General features: G+C 44.7%; 1 protein-coding gene across 1 annotated transcript; it reads left to right on the top strand.

Annotated features, from left to right (window-relative positions):
• Nucleotides 1-4,628: 4,628 nt before the first annotated feature.
• LOC129412656 (protein NLRC3-like) lies at nucleotides 4,629-17,259 on the top strand. Its single transcript, XM_055166886.1, has 10 exons — nucleotides 4,629-4,934; nucleotides 6,572-6,670; nucleotides 8,838-8,936; nucleotides 9,345-9,429; nucleotides 9,533-9,737; nucleotides 10,708-12,493; nucleotides 12,564-12,737; nucleotides 12,900-13,073; nucleotides 15,551-15,597; nucleotides 16,192-17,259. The coding sequence occupies exons 1-10, from the start codon at nucleotides 4,792-4,794 to the stop codon at nucleotides 16,716-16,718; spliced, it is 3,339 nt and encodes a 1,112-aa protein (XP_055022861.1). The 5' UTR covers nucleotides 4,629-4,791; the 3' UTR covers nucleotides 16,719-17,259.
• Nucleotides 17,260-18,661: the final 1,402 nt, after the last annotated feature.

An 18,661-nucleotide genomic window follows, 5' to 3' on the forward strand; every position in this document is an offset into this window, starting at 1 on the left:
GATCTCAGTCTGAATATAAAATACTATAAACATATGAAAAGTGAACACTATAGCGCCCCCTACCATAGACATGAAACGTCAACATTGTCGGATTTGCACCAAATTTGGGAATTCAATTCTATTAATGACTAGAAGCAAAAACATATATTACTGACATGGGAATTTTTCAAGGTTGGCCAGCAGGGGGCACAAAGAACATTTAAAGGCATACTATGTCATTTCGCCGTTTGCAGGCATAGAATTTGTGGACACGGCGTTTAGGGTATCGTGTTGGCGGGGCGCACCATTTGCGGGCGCGGCGTTTGCGGGCGCGGCAGGCGAGGGCCCTTCGACACCGCTTGCGGCTTTAATGTTTTTCTTTCTTTCCATTAGATTCGGACTCGAGCCATTTCAGCTAAAGGCATGACTCTGGTCAGCCCTCTGCAGCTGCTGCTGTTTGGATGTAAAAAGATTACTTCTAATGGAGAAATTGTGGAGCTAGATGAGTGGTGAGCCACGCTCTTAGCACTCAAAGAACAGTCACATGTTTCACACTTACTTCAGCTGTTTAGTTTATTTTTAAAGACAATGTATCACAACAGTCCCATCCACCTCTCCAAGCTTTTGGAAAGCAATGCCCCATACTTTTTCTCCATAAACTTCCATCTATCCATTTTCCTTTGCTTTATCCAGGGCTGAGCTACAGAGGCAGCTTTCTGTGTAGGGAGCAAGGCTGGGAAGCCTGGTCCTCCCTTCCCTCCCATCCTCCTAGGAGGACGTGGAATGTCACCCCACAGATTTTGTTTTTAAAAAAAAAAGGCAGGCAGAAGCTAACATCTATGTAACAGCTTAGTAATAACTTAGCAGTTTACTTGTGGTTGTTAACACATTGCTGATCAGAATCCAAGAAGCTTTCAGACTTGTTTTTTAAAGGGAATTATGAATGTGAAATTTGGTTCCAGAACCATGGTCATGAGCTCTGGGTAGTGACCAAAAGGACAAGATCGCGGATACAAGCGCTCGAAATGAGTTTCCTCCGCATCTTTTCCGGATGCCTCCTGGACGCCTCCCTCAGGAGGTGTTCTGGGCATGTCCCACTGGGAGGAGGCCCCGGGGAAGACCCGGGACACGCTGGAGGGACTATGTCTCTCGGCTGGCCTGGGAACGCCTTGCGGTTCCCCCAGAAGAGCTGGAGGAAGTGTGCGTGGAAAGGGAGGTCTGGGAGTCCCTGCTTAGACTGCTGCCTCCGTGACCCGGCCCCGGATAAGCGGAAGAAAATGGAATGGAATAATCTATCATATATAATCTATCATATATAATCTATCATATATTATCTATCATATATAATCTATCATATATAATCTATCATATATTATCTATCATATATTATCTATCATATATTATCTATCATATATTATCTATCATATATTATCTATCACAGGGGTCGGTAACCCAAAATGTTCAAAGAGCCATATTGGCCCAAAAAAACAAACACCATACCTGCCTGGAGCCGCAAAAAATTTAAAACCTTATATAAGCCTAATATGAAGGCAACATAGGCTGTCAGTATTTTAGCTATATAAGCCGACTTTTAAAATGACTAAGTCGGCTACAAATACAAAATGAGCATCATGATTACACAAACCCCTTTTGTGACCCTCTCATACTCTGTGCAGCGTCTGTAGCCACTGAAATCAGGTGGTTAGTGTTTATTCCTTTGTCATTTAGGCCCCGTTTACACGTACACGGGTATTTTTAAAAACGGAGACATTTCCCTTCGTTTGTTCACCGTTTACACGCAAACGGTGAATTTGCCTCTGAAAACGAATCTTTCTAAAAACTACGGTTTCACCTTTGTGTGTTAACTGAGATAAACGGAGTTTTAGGTGCGACTGACGTTTACCTGTTGCTTTGACGACGACGATGCTGGAAGTATTCAGAGCAGCAGTCGCATTTCTTCTGATCGTGCATAGGAGCACTCATAAAACAGCAGCATGTAGAACTTTGTACGCAACTCCACGCACATCAGCCCGGGGCAGAAGCTCTGAGCTCGGGCAGCAGCGCAAAACACACGGGAGCAGTCAGCGCGCAGCTCCTCAAGACGGGGCTGGGGGTCCAGTGTTGATTGTCCGGAGGCTTCGTCCTCCGTGTCCTGGTTCCAGGCGGGGGTGAGCAAGACCAGCGCGCAAAGGACTGGGTCCGAGCGGTTCCGTGTCGTCCTCTGTGCGCTGGTTCTGTGCAGGAAAAGCGAGAATGCGCTGTGGACTACAGGTCCGGGCTGCTCCGGTCCTCCGCGCTCGACCGCGGCTGGTTCCGAGGTGGTGCAAAGCATCCGGACAGAAGCGTGAATCCCATTTGGTTTGTTATATGTTGTTCTGAGCGGTCCGTCTGCGCACGTGTTTTTTTTTTTTTTTTTTTTCGGGGGAAAGCGCTTCTCAGGTGGAGGCACCGGACACCACCCCCCGCTTCAGATCATCTGTTTGTTCGGCTGAAACACTTTTAATGTCTTTGCATTTGCACACACAGCTGATGGATCAGATCCATGACCAGAGATGAACGAGGGTTTTACCCCTACAGAAAGCATATTAAAACAACAACAAAAAAATTATTCCTTTTCCATTTTCACTCATTTTTGAAAAAGCTCCAGGGAGCCACTAGGGGAGTGCTAAAGAGCTGCATGCGGCTCCGGAGCCGCGGGTTGCCGACCCCTGATCTATCATATATAATCTATCATATATAATCTATCATATATCATATATCATATATCATCTATCATATATCATCTATCATGTATTTTCTGTCACTAAGAGACGAGAATACGTCACACCCGTGCTGTGTAACCTGCATTGACTCTGTCTTTTATCAAGTGTAATTTAAAATGTTAATGATTGACACACACGCACACACACAAACACACACACACACACACACACTATACTTTATTTGACTCTCGTCTGTCTCAGGGCCAAAGTCCAAACTCCCAAAATTGTAGAGTATAAAAGCTGAACATTTGCTGGTGTTAAAGACGTGTTCCCTTTGCCTCTTTCAGCTGTTTCAAACAAGGTTTGACTTTATTCTTTCTACAATGCATTTGTATTGTTTGTGTTTGGTTATAAAAGCAGGATTTTCCTTCAGTTTTGCACTAACTGATGTGTAAGTCTTTGTCTCCTGCTCTAGTTTATTGTCTGTGTGTTACACTGCTGAGGTACTTGTAATCCAATGACAATAATTAAGTAGAAGTGAGTAACTTGGAGCCAACACTGTGTGCTGTAGAACGTCAGTCCATTTGCACTGTTCAACACTTTAATCACTTTCTGTAACCATGGACACTATTCAAACTAATAACACAGAAAACAAGAAATCAGAGGCAAGCAGTCAAATATAAAGCAAAGAAAAGAGAAAGAAAGTGAGGAAATAGTCCACACACAGATGTATGTTTGTCTTGTGCAGTGTGAGGAGTTGGTCTGGTGATGTGCTGCTCCAGTTCAAAGGTGTGGCTCTTATTCCTGTGTCTTATTTCCTCAAACTGTGGAGAGACAGAAAAATACCTTCAAATATAATCAACTTCTTTTCACATTTGGGGCGTTTCGTAGCGGCTTTTGTTCTACAACATTTACTGTTCAAATGCATTCATTAGAGGAACACTGTGTGCATTTGTGGAGGAGGCATGAGGAGGAGGAGAGCCTCCTTCAGGACAAATGAGAGTCAGGTTTGTGGAGAGACAAGCCCACTCACAATAAGGACGCAGGTTTTTTTAAAACCTTTTGCAGTGCAACAAACACAACCGAGAACTGACCCAAAGGAGAACAAAAATGTGGATTCAATGAATTCAGCAAATATCTGAACTAGTGGGACTCACACCACAGTTTGAGAAGCACTGCTCTAAACTTAGAGATGAACTGGACATGTTGTTCTTTGTAAAGTGTTATTTTACATGTTGTTCTTTGTAAAGTGTTATTTTATATGTTGTTCTTTGTAAACCACAGTGTGAACTCTTCGGTGTTAAAGTTGCTCAATTAACTCATCAGAGTTTTGCCTTTGGACGTCAGTCTCTTTCAAACTGATGAGAGTTCGATTGCCCTAAAAGTCTGGACTTTATTTCAGGTGTGAATAAAGACAAACAAACTCTGATCCGGACCAAACGGGGCTGACATAATAATGTAAGTGTGTGTTGAGGAAAGAAACATTTGTGACATGTTTAAACATTAGTGTTGTTTGGGATGAATGTTTTGTGTGTTTTTCCTTTTGAAGCAAATGAACAGAGCATGGATCAGAGAGAGCACAGAGAGGACCGAGCACCTCCCTCTTAAACCACTCACCCCCCCAAAGCTCAGAGGTAAGGGACCATCTCTAATGCTCCACCACTGTTCTCCATGTCAGAGCTCAGACTAAAGCCACTGCTCCATCTGTGTCCACAGACCTGCTCCTGGGACCAGCGCCCACTCATTCAACAGTGATCGCTCTAATGATGGAGGGATTGATTTGAAAAGAGAACATGGTCCACAGTAAGTCACACTCACAACACCTTATAACATCACCACTTTATGTTAACAAACATTTGGATATAATGTGGGTGATGTGGTTTGAATGAAATAAAAACATGTCCAGGAGTGGTCCACAGTTCACAGAGAATCACATTCAAATCAGAATGAGACACACAAGTCTGTCCTTTGTTCCATAATTCAAACTTTAAAAATATCTAAACTGGATGTGTTTGTTGTTGAATGTGCCGTACTGAAGCGTCTGTGGTGAAGGCCTCATGAACACTTTGTAGAACCTCCTGAAGTATCTGACCTGAGTCAGAACAGTCCCATGTGTTTTACTGTGACTGAAGTGTGTTTTCTTCTGTGTCTCAGGATCCACCAGAAACATCCTCTGTCTGAACCTGGTCCCAGCTGTGAGTCCCTCAGGAGTGACATGTCTATGGAACTTCCAATATCCTTCAGGAGAGAGTTGTGAGTGAGCACTGTGTATTATGGTGCATGATATTAGAAGTATATGTGAAGTTAGATCTGGTCCACATGTCCAAACCTGGCCTCAGGGTCAAATGCTTTTTAGACAAACATTTACAAAACAAACTCTAATTCATCTGTACATATGAATGTTATTTATCAGTGAGAAGCAAAAAATCACCTGAATCCAACAAAACCATGGGCCGATCATAGCACTAGCACTAGCATTAAAGAGGGGGTGTGTCCAGGTGGGGCTGTACTTGGCTGCTGGAGGCTGGAGTGGGATGATACAAGTCCATATATGGTGATGACATCTGAACCAATCTGTGAGCGCTGTGGCATTTAAAATCACTGCCAGTGTGGGTAAAGTGTGCAGTCTTTGCCTCATCACAGGCAGCACAGAGGCTGTGGGGAAAAGTTATATATGTGACAATAAAATAGGTCCAGAGCCTCACGATGAAAGTCCACACCAGCAGAGGCACCACCAAGAGAGAATTGTGGATGTGCCGTGACAGAACTGTCTAAGTTTGTGTTTGGAACACTCCACGTGCACGTGCCCCTGTCACACACACACACCCACACACACCCACACACACCCACACACACCCGTCAACCTTTTTAGTTTTTTCTGCATTCTTCTGTTCATTACACACCAGACCAGAGTCTATCTCATGTTCCCCATCCCACAGCAGATCCACTGACCACTGCTCTCCCCCCAGTCCCACCCACTCTCGTCTGTTCTGGTTCTGCTCCTGCGTCTCTCACCTGAAGTAAGATTGATCAGCCTCTCCCACACTCCTCCACGGTGGGATCCAGCAGGAGGGTTGAACGACCACTTGATGCCCTTTTGGAGTAACACACTGTGCACCTGTGCTTAGTTCCACTGCTCTATGAGTGGTTTTAGCTCACGTTCTGCTCCCACTAAATTTGTCTCATTGTCAGAGTGCAGCTCATGGACCTGTCCTCTTCTGGCTATGAAGCACCTCAGAGCGTTTAGAAGGAGTCAGTATCCACAGAAGGTGCCACCTCAATGTGAAAAGCTCTCAGTGCAAGACGGGTACTGTAAATATGACACTGTACCACTTCACTGTACTCCTGCTCCTCACTTTAAAAGGCCCAAAATAATCAACTCCAACTCTGGTAAAAGAGGCTCATCTGGCATGAGTCGTTCCGCGGACAAGTGTGCCACCTGCTGGTACACTGGGGTAGCACTGAGTCTCCTGCAGATGACACATTTGTACAGGACACTCTTATAGCAGTGCTGACTCCAGTGATCCAGTGTTTCTCCCTGAGCTTGGATAACATGTGGGTGTGGCCTCCGTGTCCCACATCCTGATGTACTTTCCTCAGCAGCAGAGTAGAAATATGGAGATCTTTGGCCAGTTTGACGGGATGACTGGACTCTAGGGGCATTGAAGATTTGCATAGACGCCCGCACACACGTAAGATACCATTTTCCAGCCTTGGGCACAACTTGTACAGCTTACTGGTTTCCAGTTACCACACCGTTTCCTGTCAGTCAACCGTTTACTGTCCACAAGCAGTGTCTGCGGTGAAGGCCTCCTGAACACTCTGTATCTGAGTCAGAACAGTCCCATGTGTTTTACTGTGACTGAAGTGTGTTTTCTTCTGTGTCTCAGGATCCACCAGAAACATCCTCCGTCTGAACCTGGTCCCAGCTGTGAGTCCCTCAGGAGTGACATGTCTATGGAACTTCCAATATCCTTCAGGAGAGAGTTGTGAGTGAGCACTGTGTATTATGGTGCATGATATTAGAAGTATATGTGAAGTTAGATCTGGTCCACATGTCCAAACCTGGCCTCAGGGTCAAATGCTTTTTAGACAAACATTTACAAAACAAACTCTAATTCATCTGTACATATGAATGTTATTTATCAGTGAGAAGCAAAAAATCACCTGAATCCAACAAAACCATGGGCCGATCATAGCACTAGCACTAGCATTAAAGAGGGGGTGTGTCCAGGTGGGGCTGTACTTGGCTGCTGGAGGCTGGAGTGGGATGATACAAGTCCATATATGGTGATGACATCTGAACCAATCTGTGAGCGCTGTGGCATTTAAAATCACTGCCAGTGTGTGTAAAGTGTGCAGTCTTTGCCTCATCACAGGCAGCACAGAGGCTGTGGGGAAAAGTTATATATGTGACAATAAAACAGGTCCGGAGCCTCACGATGAAAGTCCACACCAGCAGAGGCACCACCAAGAGAGAATTTTGGATGTGCCATGACAGAACTGTCTGAGTTTGTGTTTGGAACACTCCACGTGCACGTGCCCCTGTCACACACACACACACACACACACGTCAACCTTTTTAGTTTTCTCTGCGTTCTTTTGTTCATTACACACCAGACCAGAGTCTATCTCATGTTCCCCAACCCACAGCAGATCCACTGACCACTGCTCTCCCCCCAGTCCCACCCACTCTCGTCTGTTCTGGTTCTGCTCCTGCGTCTCTCACCTGAAGTAAGATTGATCAGCCTCTCCCACACTCCTCCACGGTGGGATCCAGCAGGAGGGTTGAACGACCACTTGATGCCCTTTTGGAGTAACACACTGTGCACCTGTGCTTAGTTCCACTGCTCTATGAGTGGTTTTAGCTCACGTTCTGCTCCCACTAAATTTGTCTCATTGTCAGAGTGCAGCTCATGGACCTGTCCTCTTCTGGCTATGAAGCACCTCAGAGCGTTTAGAAGGAGTCAGTATCCAAAGAAGGTGCCACCTCAATGTGAAAAGCTCTCAGTGCAAGACGGGTACTGTAAATATGACACTGTACCACTTCACTGTACTCCTGCTCCTCACTTTAAAAGGCCCAAAATAATCAACTCCAACTCTGGTAAAAGAGGCTCATCTGGCATGAGTCGTTCCGCGGACAAGTGTGCCACCTGCTGGTACACTGGGGTAGCACTGAGTCTCCTGCAGATGACACATTTGTACAGGACACTCCTTATAGCAGTGCTGACTCCAGTGATCCAGTGTTTCTCCCTGAGCTTGGATAACATGTGGGTGTGGCCTCCGTGTCCCACATCCTGATGTACTTTCCTCAGCAGCAGAGTAGAAATATGGAGATCTTTGGCCAGTTTGACGGGATGACTGGACTCTAGGGGCATTGAAGATTTGCATAGACGCCCGCACACACGTAAGATACCATTTTCCAGCCTTGGGCACAACTTGTACAGCTTACTGGTGTAACACCTGGAATTTACAGGTAGCTTTAATAACAAAGCAAGCCAGTCAGTGTATGGGTCTTACAGCCATACGGCAGCTTTTATTTACAAAAAATATTAAAAGGTGCTTTTAACAAGTGAGAATACTACTGCAGGGGTGCGGCTCCACCCTAAAGCTGGGGTGAAGGGGACATGCTATAAAGTGAAAAAACAAACAAGATTAATACAAAGAAAACCGTTACCACAACTGAAAACACCCATTTACAAGTGCCACCATCACCAATAACTATAAATAAGGTCACCCTCTAGGTGAGCCCCCTCCACACCCAGCTACCTCCAGCCCACACCCACCGCAGAGCTGTAATGAATTAACAATCAAAACTAAAACTCAAAAACGGCAACCAGCACTGAGCCTCTCTCATCTGGACTGTTAAAACCAGAAATAGCCGTGTGTTAGGCCTGCTCAGGAAGAGGAAGTCACCTAGTTCCCCTCTGACCTTTGTAGTCTCTGCCATGTGACACCTGTGTCACATGGCAGAGACCACATGATCAGCTACCTTGCCACACTGGTTTTCCAGTTTCCACACCGTTTCCTGTCAGTCAACCATTTACTGTCCACAAGCAGTGTCTGCGGTGAAGGCCTCCTGAACACTCTGTATCTGAGTCAGAACAGTCCCATGTGTTTTACTGTGACTGAAGTGTGTTTTCTTCTGTGTCTCAGGATCCACCAGAAACATCCTCCGTCTGAACCTGGTCCCAGCTGTGAGTCCCTCAGGAGTGACATGTCTATGGAACTTCCAATATCCTTCAGGAGAGAGTTGTGAGTGAGCACTGTGTATTATGGTGCATGATATTAGAAGTATATGTGGAGTTAGATCTGGTATATGGCTTATTTAATGTTTCACAAATTCTGTTCAGGTGAAAGTTTCCTTAGTTTTTCGAAGTAAAGACTCAGTCACTATAATTAAAAAGTTTAGGGTAAAACTATATTTAAAAAACATTGGTGTGAGATTTGTCCAAAACAGTGCTCTGGTTTATCATTTAAATTTAAAGTCCAAATGTATTTTCCTGTTAATTAAATCCACCAGACTCTAGCACAGAGCAGAATGTTCTGAAGAGTCCCCCACCTGGGAGAGACACATCATTGTGCCACAGAGCCACGAGTTTTCAAAAACATTGATCATAAGAACAATACATGAATAATAAATAATAATGATGCATGTTTCAGGCATCTCTGTGACAGAGGGGAGCAGCCGGGTCCAGAGGTCTCCAGTGGTCAGCACCATCAGACACAGCTGGACTCCATATTTAAGGTCTGCCATTCACAAAAGTTTGGAAATGTTCAGATGAATGAAGCTTGTTTCACACAGATCTGACACTGACTACATTTGTGTTGTTTATAATGTGTCTGTTCAGCGTCTGGAGGAGGACATTTTCACTTTTGTCCAGAAGGAGCTGAAGAAGCTCCACAAGGTTCTGAGTACAGATGAGCCAGGAGGTTTACATCCTGTGGAGGATGAGGATGAAGAGCAGAGGAGCTGCAGTGAGGCTGTTCTGAAGATCACACTGAACTCCCTCTGGAGGATGAAGCAGAAGGAGCTGGCTGAGCGTCTGAGGAACAGTAGACCATTTAAAACATTTAACAAGGTGCTCACAGTCATTTTTCTCTCTGAGACCAGGTCTGTATCTGTTTTTCATTCAGGACTTATTCTGAAGTTTATCGGCGAAACTGAAGTCTGACCTGCAGCAGAAGTTTGAGTGTGTGTTTGAGGGCATCGCTAAAGAGAAACTCCAGCCTTCTGAATGAGATCTCACAGACCTCTACATCACAGAGGGAGTCTTCAGAGGTCAACCAGGAACATGAGGTCAGAACACATGGAAACAGCCTCCAGGACACCAGGCCAGCAGACAACCATAACATGTGAAGACATGTTTAAAGGCCAGCTCACACATGGAGCCATCAGAACAGTGCTGACAAAGGGAGTGGCTGNAATGTTCTGAGAGTCCCCACCTGGGAGAGACACATCATTGTGCACAGAGCCACGAGTTTTCAAAAACATTGATCATAAGAACAATACATGAATAATAAATAATAATGATGCATGTTTCAGGCATCTCTGTGACAGAGGGGAGCAGCCGGGTCCAGAGGTCTCCAGTGGTCAGCACCATCAGACACAGCTGGACTCCATATTTAAGGTCTGCCCATTCACAAAAGTTTGGAAATGATTCAGATGAATGAAGCTTGTTCACAAGATCTGACACTGACTACATTTGTGTTGTTTATAATGTGTCTGTTCAGCGTCTGGAGGAGGACATTTTCACTTTTGTCCAGAAGGAGCTGAAGAAGCTCCACAAGGTTCTGAGTACAGATGAGCCAGGAGGTTTACATCCTGTGGAGGATGAGGATGAAGAGCAGAGGAGCTGCAGTGAGGCTGTTCTGAAGATCACACTGAACTCCCTCTGGAGGATGAAGCAGAAGGAGCTGGCTGAGCGTCTGAGGAACAGTAGGACCATTTAAAACATTTAACAAGGTGCTCACAGTCATTTTATCCTCTCTGAGACGCAGGTCTGTATCTGTTGTCTTCATTCAGGGACTTATTCTGAAGTTTATCGGCGTAAACTGAAGTCTGACCTGCAGCAGAAGTTTGAGTGTGTGTTTGAGGGCATCGCTAAAGCAGGAAACTCCAGCCTTCTGAATGAGATCTTCACAGACCTCTACATCACAGAGGGAGGGTCTTCAGAGGTCAACCAGGAACATGAGGTCAGACACATGGAAACAGCCTCCAGGACACCAGGCCCAGCAGAGACAACCATAACATGTGAAGACATGTTTAAAGGCCCAGCTCACACACATGGAGCCATCAGAACAGTGCTGACAAAGGGAGTGGCTGGCATCGGGAAAACAGTGCTCACTCAGAAGTTCACTCTGGACTGGGCTAAAGGTAAAGCCAACCAGGACATACAGCTGCTGTTCCCGTTCACTTTCAGAGCACTCAATGTGCTGAAGGACAGAAGTTTCAGTTTGGTGACACTTGTTCGTCACTTCTTTAGTCAAACACAAGCAGAACTCTGCAGCTTTGAAGACCTCCAGGTGCTCTTCATCTTTGACGGTCTGGACGAGTGCAGACCTCCTCTGGACTTCACAAAAACCGAGGCCCTGAGCGACCCCACAGAATCCGCCTCAGTGCACGTGCTGCTGGTGAACCTCATCAGGGGAAGCCTGCTTCCCTCTGCTCGCCTCTGGATAACCACACGACCCGCGGCGGCCAATCAGATCCCTGCTGAGTGCATCTCCATGGTGACAGAGGTCAGAGGGTTCACCGACCCACAGAAGGAGCAGTACTTCAGGAAGAGGTTCAGAGACGAGGCCGACACAATCATCTCCCACATCAAGACGTCCAGAATCCTCCACATCATGTGCCACCTGCCGATCTTCTGCTGGATCGCTGCCGCAGTCCTGGAGCATGTGTTGAAAAACAGAGAGAGAGGAGAGCTGCCCAAGAACCTGACTCAGATGTACATCCACTTCCTGGTGGTTCAGGCCAAAGTCAAGAACATCAAGTATAAAGAGGGATCTGAGACGGACCCACACTGGAGTCCAGAGACCAGGAAGATGTTGGAGTCTCTGGGAAAACTGGCCTTTGAGCAGCTGCAGAAAGGAAACCTGATCTTCTACGAGAGTGACCTGAGCGAGTGTGGGCTGGACGCTGCAGCGGCCTCAGTGTACTCTGGAGTGTTCACACAGGTCTTTAGAGAGGAGCCAGGCCTGTACCAGGACAAGATCTACTGCTTCATCCATCTGAGTGTGCAGGAGTTTCTGGCTGCTCTTCATGTCCATCAGACCTTCATCAACACTGGGATCAACCTGCTCTCACAGAAACAATCATCATCACGGACAAAGGTTTTTAGCAGCAAATCAGTGCAGTTTTACCAGACAGCTGTGGACCAGGCCTTACAGAGTCCAAACGGACACCTGGACCTGCTCCTCCGCTTCCTCCTGGGTCTTTCACTGTCGACCAATCAGAGCCTTCTAAAAGGTCTGCTGACACAGACAGGAAGCAGCTCCCAGACCAATCAGAAAACAGCTGAGTACATCAAGAAGAAGCTGAGTGAGGATGTGTCTGCAGAGAGGAGCATCAACCTACTCCACTGTCTGAATGAACTGAATGATCGTTCTCTGGTGGAGCAGATCCAACAGTATCTGACATCAGGACGTCTGTCTGAAGGTGGACTGTCTCCTGCTCAGTGGTCAGCTCTGGCCTTCATCTTACTGTCATCAGAAGAAGATCTGGACCAGTTTGAGCTGAAGAAATACTCAGCTTCAGAGGAGGGTCTCCTGAGGCTGCTGCCAGTGGTCAAGGCCTCCACCAAAGCTCTGTGAGTCTCCTTTGTTTAACAGAGGATGGTTTGATTCAACTTCTACATAAACAGTGTTTTCTGTCTCCAGACTGAGCAGCTGTAACCTGTCAGAGAGAAGCTGTGAAGCTCTGTCCTCAGTCCTCAGCTCCCAGTCCTCTAGTCTGAGAGTCCTGGACCTCAGCCTCAACGACTTGAAGGACTTGGGGCTGAAGATGTTGTGTGTTGGACTGAAGAGTTCTCACTGTAAACTGGAACAGCTCAGGTCAGAGGGGTTCATATTCTTCACTATTATTACATAAACTGTTGGTATTTGCATTGGAAAATCACATTTGATAAAGTCACATAAAGATATGGGACTTGTTCTTTGTCTCATTTGAGTTGAATGTTTCTAATGAATGGACTGATTCCAATAATGTGTCCTCAGACTGTCAGGTTGTCTGCTCTCAGAGGAAGGCTGTGCTTCTCTGGCCTCAGCTCTGAGGTCCAACCCTTCCCATCTGATGGAACTGGACCTCAGCTACAACCATCCAGGAGACACAGGAGTAAAGCTCCTGTGTGCTCTAAAGGAGGACCCCTACTGCACACTGGACACTCTCAGGTATGGACCACTTTACTGTGGACACAAAGACACTTTGACTAAACATGTGGACAGGATTTGACTAAGAATCAAAGTGACTTAAAGTGTTTTTTCCTCTCATCACAAACATTAGAAGTGTCCATTCAGCACAAAAACGAGTTGAGCTGCTGCGTCCTTCATGCCCCATGTGCTGTATGAGCCAGTTACTGATGCTGAGTGTGAATGTGGTGTATTCATCATCCTCAGGCCTCAGCTTAACATCGTCACACAGATCAATATAAAACCTTAGAGCTGTGAGCTGCATTAAAGCTCCATATGACACTATTTGATGATCTCTGTTCTAATGTTGTTTCCTCATCACAAACACACCTGGACTTGTGTTTTGTTTCATTCACATGTTTAACACGCAAACCTGCACATTTAAGCTGAGCTCTTCTCTCAAACCAAAAACACTCTGTGATGTCATCATGTGGCGATACAGGAAGTGCTCCACTGTGTTTTTAAATTCCACACACCTTCACTAGAATCATCTGGATCACTTCAGTCCTGAAATTTACAATTTCTACTAAACAAAAGGTAAAAGGAGCTTTTAACTTGAAAAGTACCACTTCATGACATCACAAAGTGGAACAGAGCATATTGAGCTTTGGAGTAGAGCCCTCCAACCCGACACAAAAGAGTGCGGCGCGGGACACATTTTGAAAGCTCAGTGTGGTGCGGGCGGGAGCGAGACTGCACAGTGTGGGAGCGGGCGGGTGGGAGGATAAACTACAGTCCCACAAATTCAATCTGACACTAAAGTCAAATATCCAAATGATTCATGTTTGTCTCATACATCATTTGTGTTGGAGATTTGATTTGGCATTAATAAAAACATTTTAAACACACTCAACTTGCAGATGTGTCTAATCTCGATCACATTTAGACAATTTTTTTCCTCTTCTCTGAGTTTGATCTTAAGAAAGTGAACATCCCCATCCTGTGGGATTTGCAGGAGCAGATCAAAATATCACAGATGTGAGAGCAGAACAAAATATCACAGATGTGAGAGCAGAACAAAATATCACTGATGTGAGAGCAGAACAAAATATCACTGATGTGAGAGCAGAACAAAATATCACTGATGTGAGAGCAGAACAAAATATCACTGATGTGAGAGCAGAACAAAATATCACTGATGTGAGAGCAGAACAAAATATCACAGATGTGAGAGCAGAACAAATATCACAGATGTGGGAGCGGGAATGAAAATTCTGTCTCTTGCAGACCTTGACTTTGGAGACACTCAAGAATGTTGTTTAATTATCCTACACATCCTCCCAGATCTCACAATCCTCACATAAACTGTTTGTGTTTCAGACTCATGTGTTTCTGACTCTTGTGTTTCAGCCTCATGTCTTGTGTTTCTGACTCTTGTGTTACAGACTCATGTCTTGTGTTTCAGACTCATGTCTTGTGTTTCAGACTCATGTCTTGTGTTACAGACTCATGTCTTGTGTTTCAGACTCATGTCTTGTGTTTCTGACTCTTGTGTTTCAGACTCATGTCTTGTGTTACAGACTCATGTCTTGTGTTTCAGTCTCATGTCTTGTGTTTCTGACTCTTGTGTTTCAGACTCATGTCTTGTGTTTCACTCATGTCTTGTGTTTCAGATGTCTTGTGTTTCAGACTCATGTCTTGTGTTTCAGACTCATGTCTTGTGTTTCAGACTCATGTCTTGTGTTTCAGACTCATGTCTTGTGTTTCAGACTCATGTCTTGTGTTTCAGACTCATGTCTTGTGTTTCAGACTCATGTCTTGTGTTTCAGACTCATGTCTTGTGTTACAGACTCATGTCTTGTGTTACAGACTCATGTCTTGTGTTACAGACTCATGTCTTGTGTTTCAGACTCATGTCTTGTGTTTCAGACTCATGTCTTGTGTTTCAGACTCATGTCTTGTGTTTCAGACTCATGTCTTGTGTTTCAGACTCATGTCTTGTGTTTCAGACTCATGTCTTGTGTTTCAGACTCATGTCTTGTGTCTCATGTCTTGTGTCTCATGTCTTGTGTCTCATGTCTTGTGTTACAGACTCATGTGTTTCAGACTCTTGTGTTAGACTCTTGTGTTACAGACTCATGTCTTGTGTTTCAGACTCATGTGTTTCAGACTCTTGTGTTACAGACTCATGTCTTGTGTTACAGACTCATGTCTTGTGTTACAGACTCATGTCTTGTGTTACAGACTCATGTCTTGTGTTTCAGACTCTTGTGTTTCAGACTCATGTCTTGTGTTTCAGACTCATGTCTTGTGTTACAGACTCATGTCTTGTGTTTCAGACTCTTGTGTTTCAGACTCATGTCTTGTGTTTCAGACTCATGTCTTGTGTTACAGACTCTTGTGTTTCAGACTCATGTCTTGTGTTTCAGACTCATGTCTTGTGTTACAGACTCTTGTGTTACAGACTCATGTCTTGTGTTTCAGACTCTTGTGTTACAGACTCATGTCTTGTGTTTCAGACTGAAGCCTGCTGGAGCTGAGTGGTTGACTCCAGGACTCAGAAAGTGTAAGTGTTTAATTAAGTCCATTTGAAACAGACACAAACTTATTTCAAATGGGTGTGAGACACAATGCATGATGGGAAACTGAGTCCTCCCATAGAATGTGGCAACTGGACAAACCTGATGTGATGTGCAGGAGTTTCATTAGTGGTTGTGTGTGTTGGGATAGTGCTCTGAAGGGGGAGGGACTTAGCACGGGGAGCAAAGAGAGGGAAGACTCAGAACATCCCCCTCTTTAAAGGAGGAAGTGTGTGTCCTGGAGCACAGAGGAGTGTAGGAATGTGTGGAGTGACGTCAGAGACTGGAGCTGCACTTTGTCACTGCAGCAACAAACTCCAGAGTCCAGATTTACACTGAGAATAATCTGAAATAGACTCCAGATTTACACTGAGAATAATCTGAAATAGACTCCAGATTTACACTGAGAATAATCTGAAATAGACTCCAGATTTACACTGAGAATAATCTGAAATAGACTGGTGTGGGGCTGTGAAAGGAAAAGTTTTTACACTCACATAAATGTGAGACAAACAGAAGAGTGGAATGATGAGAGTGGACATTGGACTCACTGCTGCTGTGTTGTGTTTTCTCTCCATCAGATTTCTGTGATCTCACTCTGGATCCAAACACAGCGAACAGAAATCTCAAACTGTCTGACAACTACAAGAAGGTGACACATGTGACAGAGGAGCAGCCGTATCCAGATCATCAGGACAGATTTGACTACTGGGAACAGATTCTGTGTTCCACTGGTCTGACTGGTCGCTGTTACTGGGAGGTCCAGTGGAGTGGATGGGTTTATATATCAGTGTCTTACAGAAGAATCAGAAGGAAAGGACGCGGTGATGACAGTTTGTTTGGACACAATGATCAGTCCTGGAGTCTGGAGTGTTCTAAAGTTGGTTTCTCTGTTCATCATAATAACAAACAAACCCGCCTCCCTCAGTCCTGGTCTTCCTCTTCTGGGAGAGTAGCAGTGTTTGTGGACTGTCCTGCTGGTTCTCTCTCCTTCTACACAGTCTCCTCTGACCAACTGACCCACCTCCACACCTTCAACACCACATTCACTCACACTCTGCTCCCTGGGTTTTGGCTCCCGTCTTATGACTCCTCAGTGTCTCTGTGAGCTCCGACAGACTCACTCTCCTCGGTGTAAAACAGTCCAACATTTTTCATCTATTTTTACATCGTTGAACAAAAAAAGTGATGTGTCATCCAGGTAGAATCCATGAGGAGAAAATCGCCTGGACAAAAGTTAGTTTGGTTGAAGACGTTTCGCAGCTTATCGCAGCTTCTTCAGTTCTGTTCTGTTCAGTTCTTGTTTACAGTTTCTGTTTGTTAGTTCGGCCTATTGACCTGTACAGAGTGTGGGGTTTAATTAGCATAACAATCCGTACATGACTGGTGTTTCTGAAAAACTATAGAGGATTTTCAAACAACATGAGATCCCGGTCTATTTCAAACCTACGAACACTCTAAGACAGAGACTGGTCCAACCAAAGGACAAAACACCGAGTCACAAACAAAGCAGTGCACTCTACTCCATTCAGTGCAGTGAAGACTGCAGTGAACGCTACATTGGAGAAACAAAACAGACACTTCACAAGAGGAAGAACCAACACAGACGAGAGAGCAGCAGTGGACCTCAGTCTGTTCATCTCCATCTAAAAGCCACGAGCCACTCATTTGAGGACAGTGAGGTACAGATTTTAGCCAGAGAGAAAAATTGGTTTGAGAGGGGAGTGAAAGAAGCTGTTTTTGTTAAGAAAGAGAATCCTTCTCTAAACAGAAATGGAGGACTCAGACACCATCTATCTCCTATTTACAACTCCATCAAAACAAACAAGAGAACAACAGGTGTAGTCAGGTCAGGTCCAGAGGTGTGGAAGCTCCATTATGGCCATGAACCGTTCTGCTAATTAAACCCCACACCCTGTACAGGTCAATAGGCCCAACTAACTAACAGAAACTGTAAACAAGTAGGTGTGTGTTAGTTTCAGTTAGTTAGCTCCAAAACTGAAGAAGCAGCTTGGATGAGCTGCAAAACGTCTTCAACCAATCTAACTTTTGTCCAGTCGACAAACTGAATTTTCTTCTAACAATAAAAGTGATGTTAATTGAGGCGTTTGACAGAAAAAGAGTGCAGACATGAGCCTCACTTCAGTGTCTGGATGAAGATAAATGTTTATATGGCAAACTGAGGTCCTTTTAGGTGGAGATGAACAGCAGACTGAGGTCCTGTGTTGCTCTCTCGTCCGTGTTGGTTCATTCTCTTGTGAAGTGGCTGTTGAAGCGGCAGAATCAGAACCCAGAAGAAAGGTCGTAACTATTCCTTAAATGGCTGGTGTTTCTGAAAAATTACAGAGGATTTTCAGACAACATGAGATCCCGGTCTATTTCAAACCTACAAACACTTTGAGACAGAAACTGGTCCAGTCAAAGGACAAAACAACACTGGAGAAATGAAAACAGACACTTCATAAGAGGATGGACCAACAGAGACGAGAGAGTAACACAGGACCTCAGTCTGCTATACATCTCCATTTAAAAGCCAATTTCTCCTTTGCCACGTCTAGAGTGAGAGATGTGTGTGGGTGTTATATGTGTACGGGACCACAACTTTATAAAGTGTCATGAAATATATGAGAAAATCCTTCTCTCTCTTTGTACTTCCAAATGTTTATGTCAAGGCTGTGTTCTGTGTTGTGTCCACCAGAGGGCGCTCACAGTCAGTCTGAGAATGGACAAAATGGAGCAAACGGAGAAACACATAACAGCAATCAACAGATACATAAAGACAATTATTTTACATCACTCATCACAAATATAATCTCCAGATAAAAAAAATACATCAATAATTCATGAAAGCAATAATGTGCTTCTGCCAGACTCTTCTAATCGTACATCACATTACTCCACATACAAAATAAATGTGTTAGTTTACTTTCAGGTGACAAATTCACTTCAATTCCTTCTGCACACTTAACTATAATAATTTCTTTATATCTTCCTTTTAACATTATCAGATTTGGGCATTTGTTGAGCTCATCACTCAATTCCAGATATTGA

Source organism: Boleophthalmus pectinirostris, unplaced genomic scaffold, assembly GCF_026225935.1.
Source record: "Boleophthalmus pectinirostris isolate CB_2022bp ecotype Guang Dong unplaced genomic scaffold, ASM2622593v1 HiC_scaffold_9, whole genome shotgun sequence".
Lineage (NCBI taxonomy): Eukaryota > Metazoa > Chordata > Actinopteri > Gobiiformes > Gobiidae > Boleophthalmus > Boleophthalmus pectinirostris.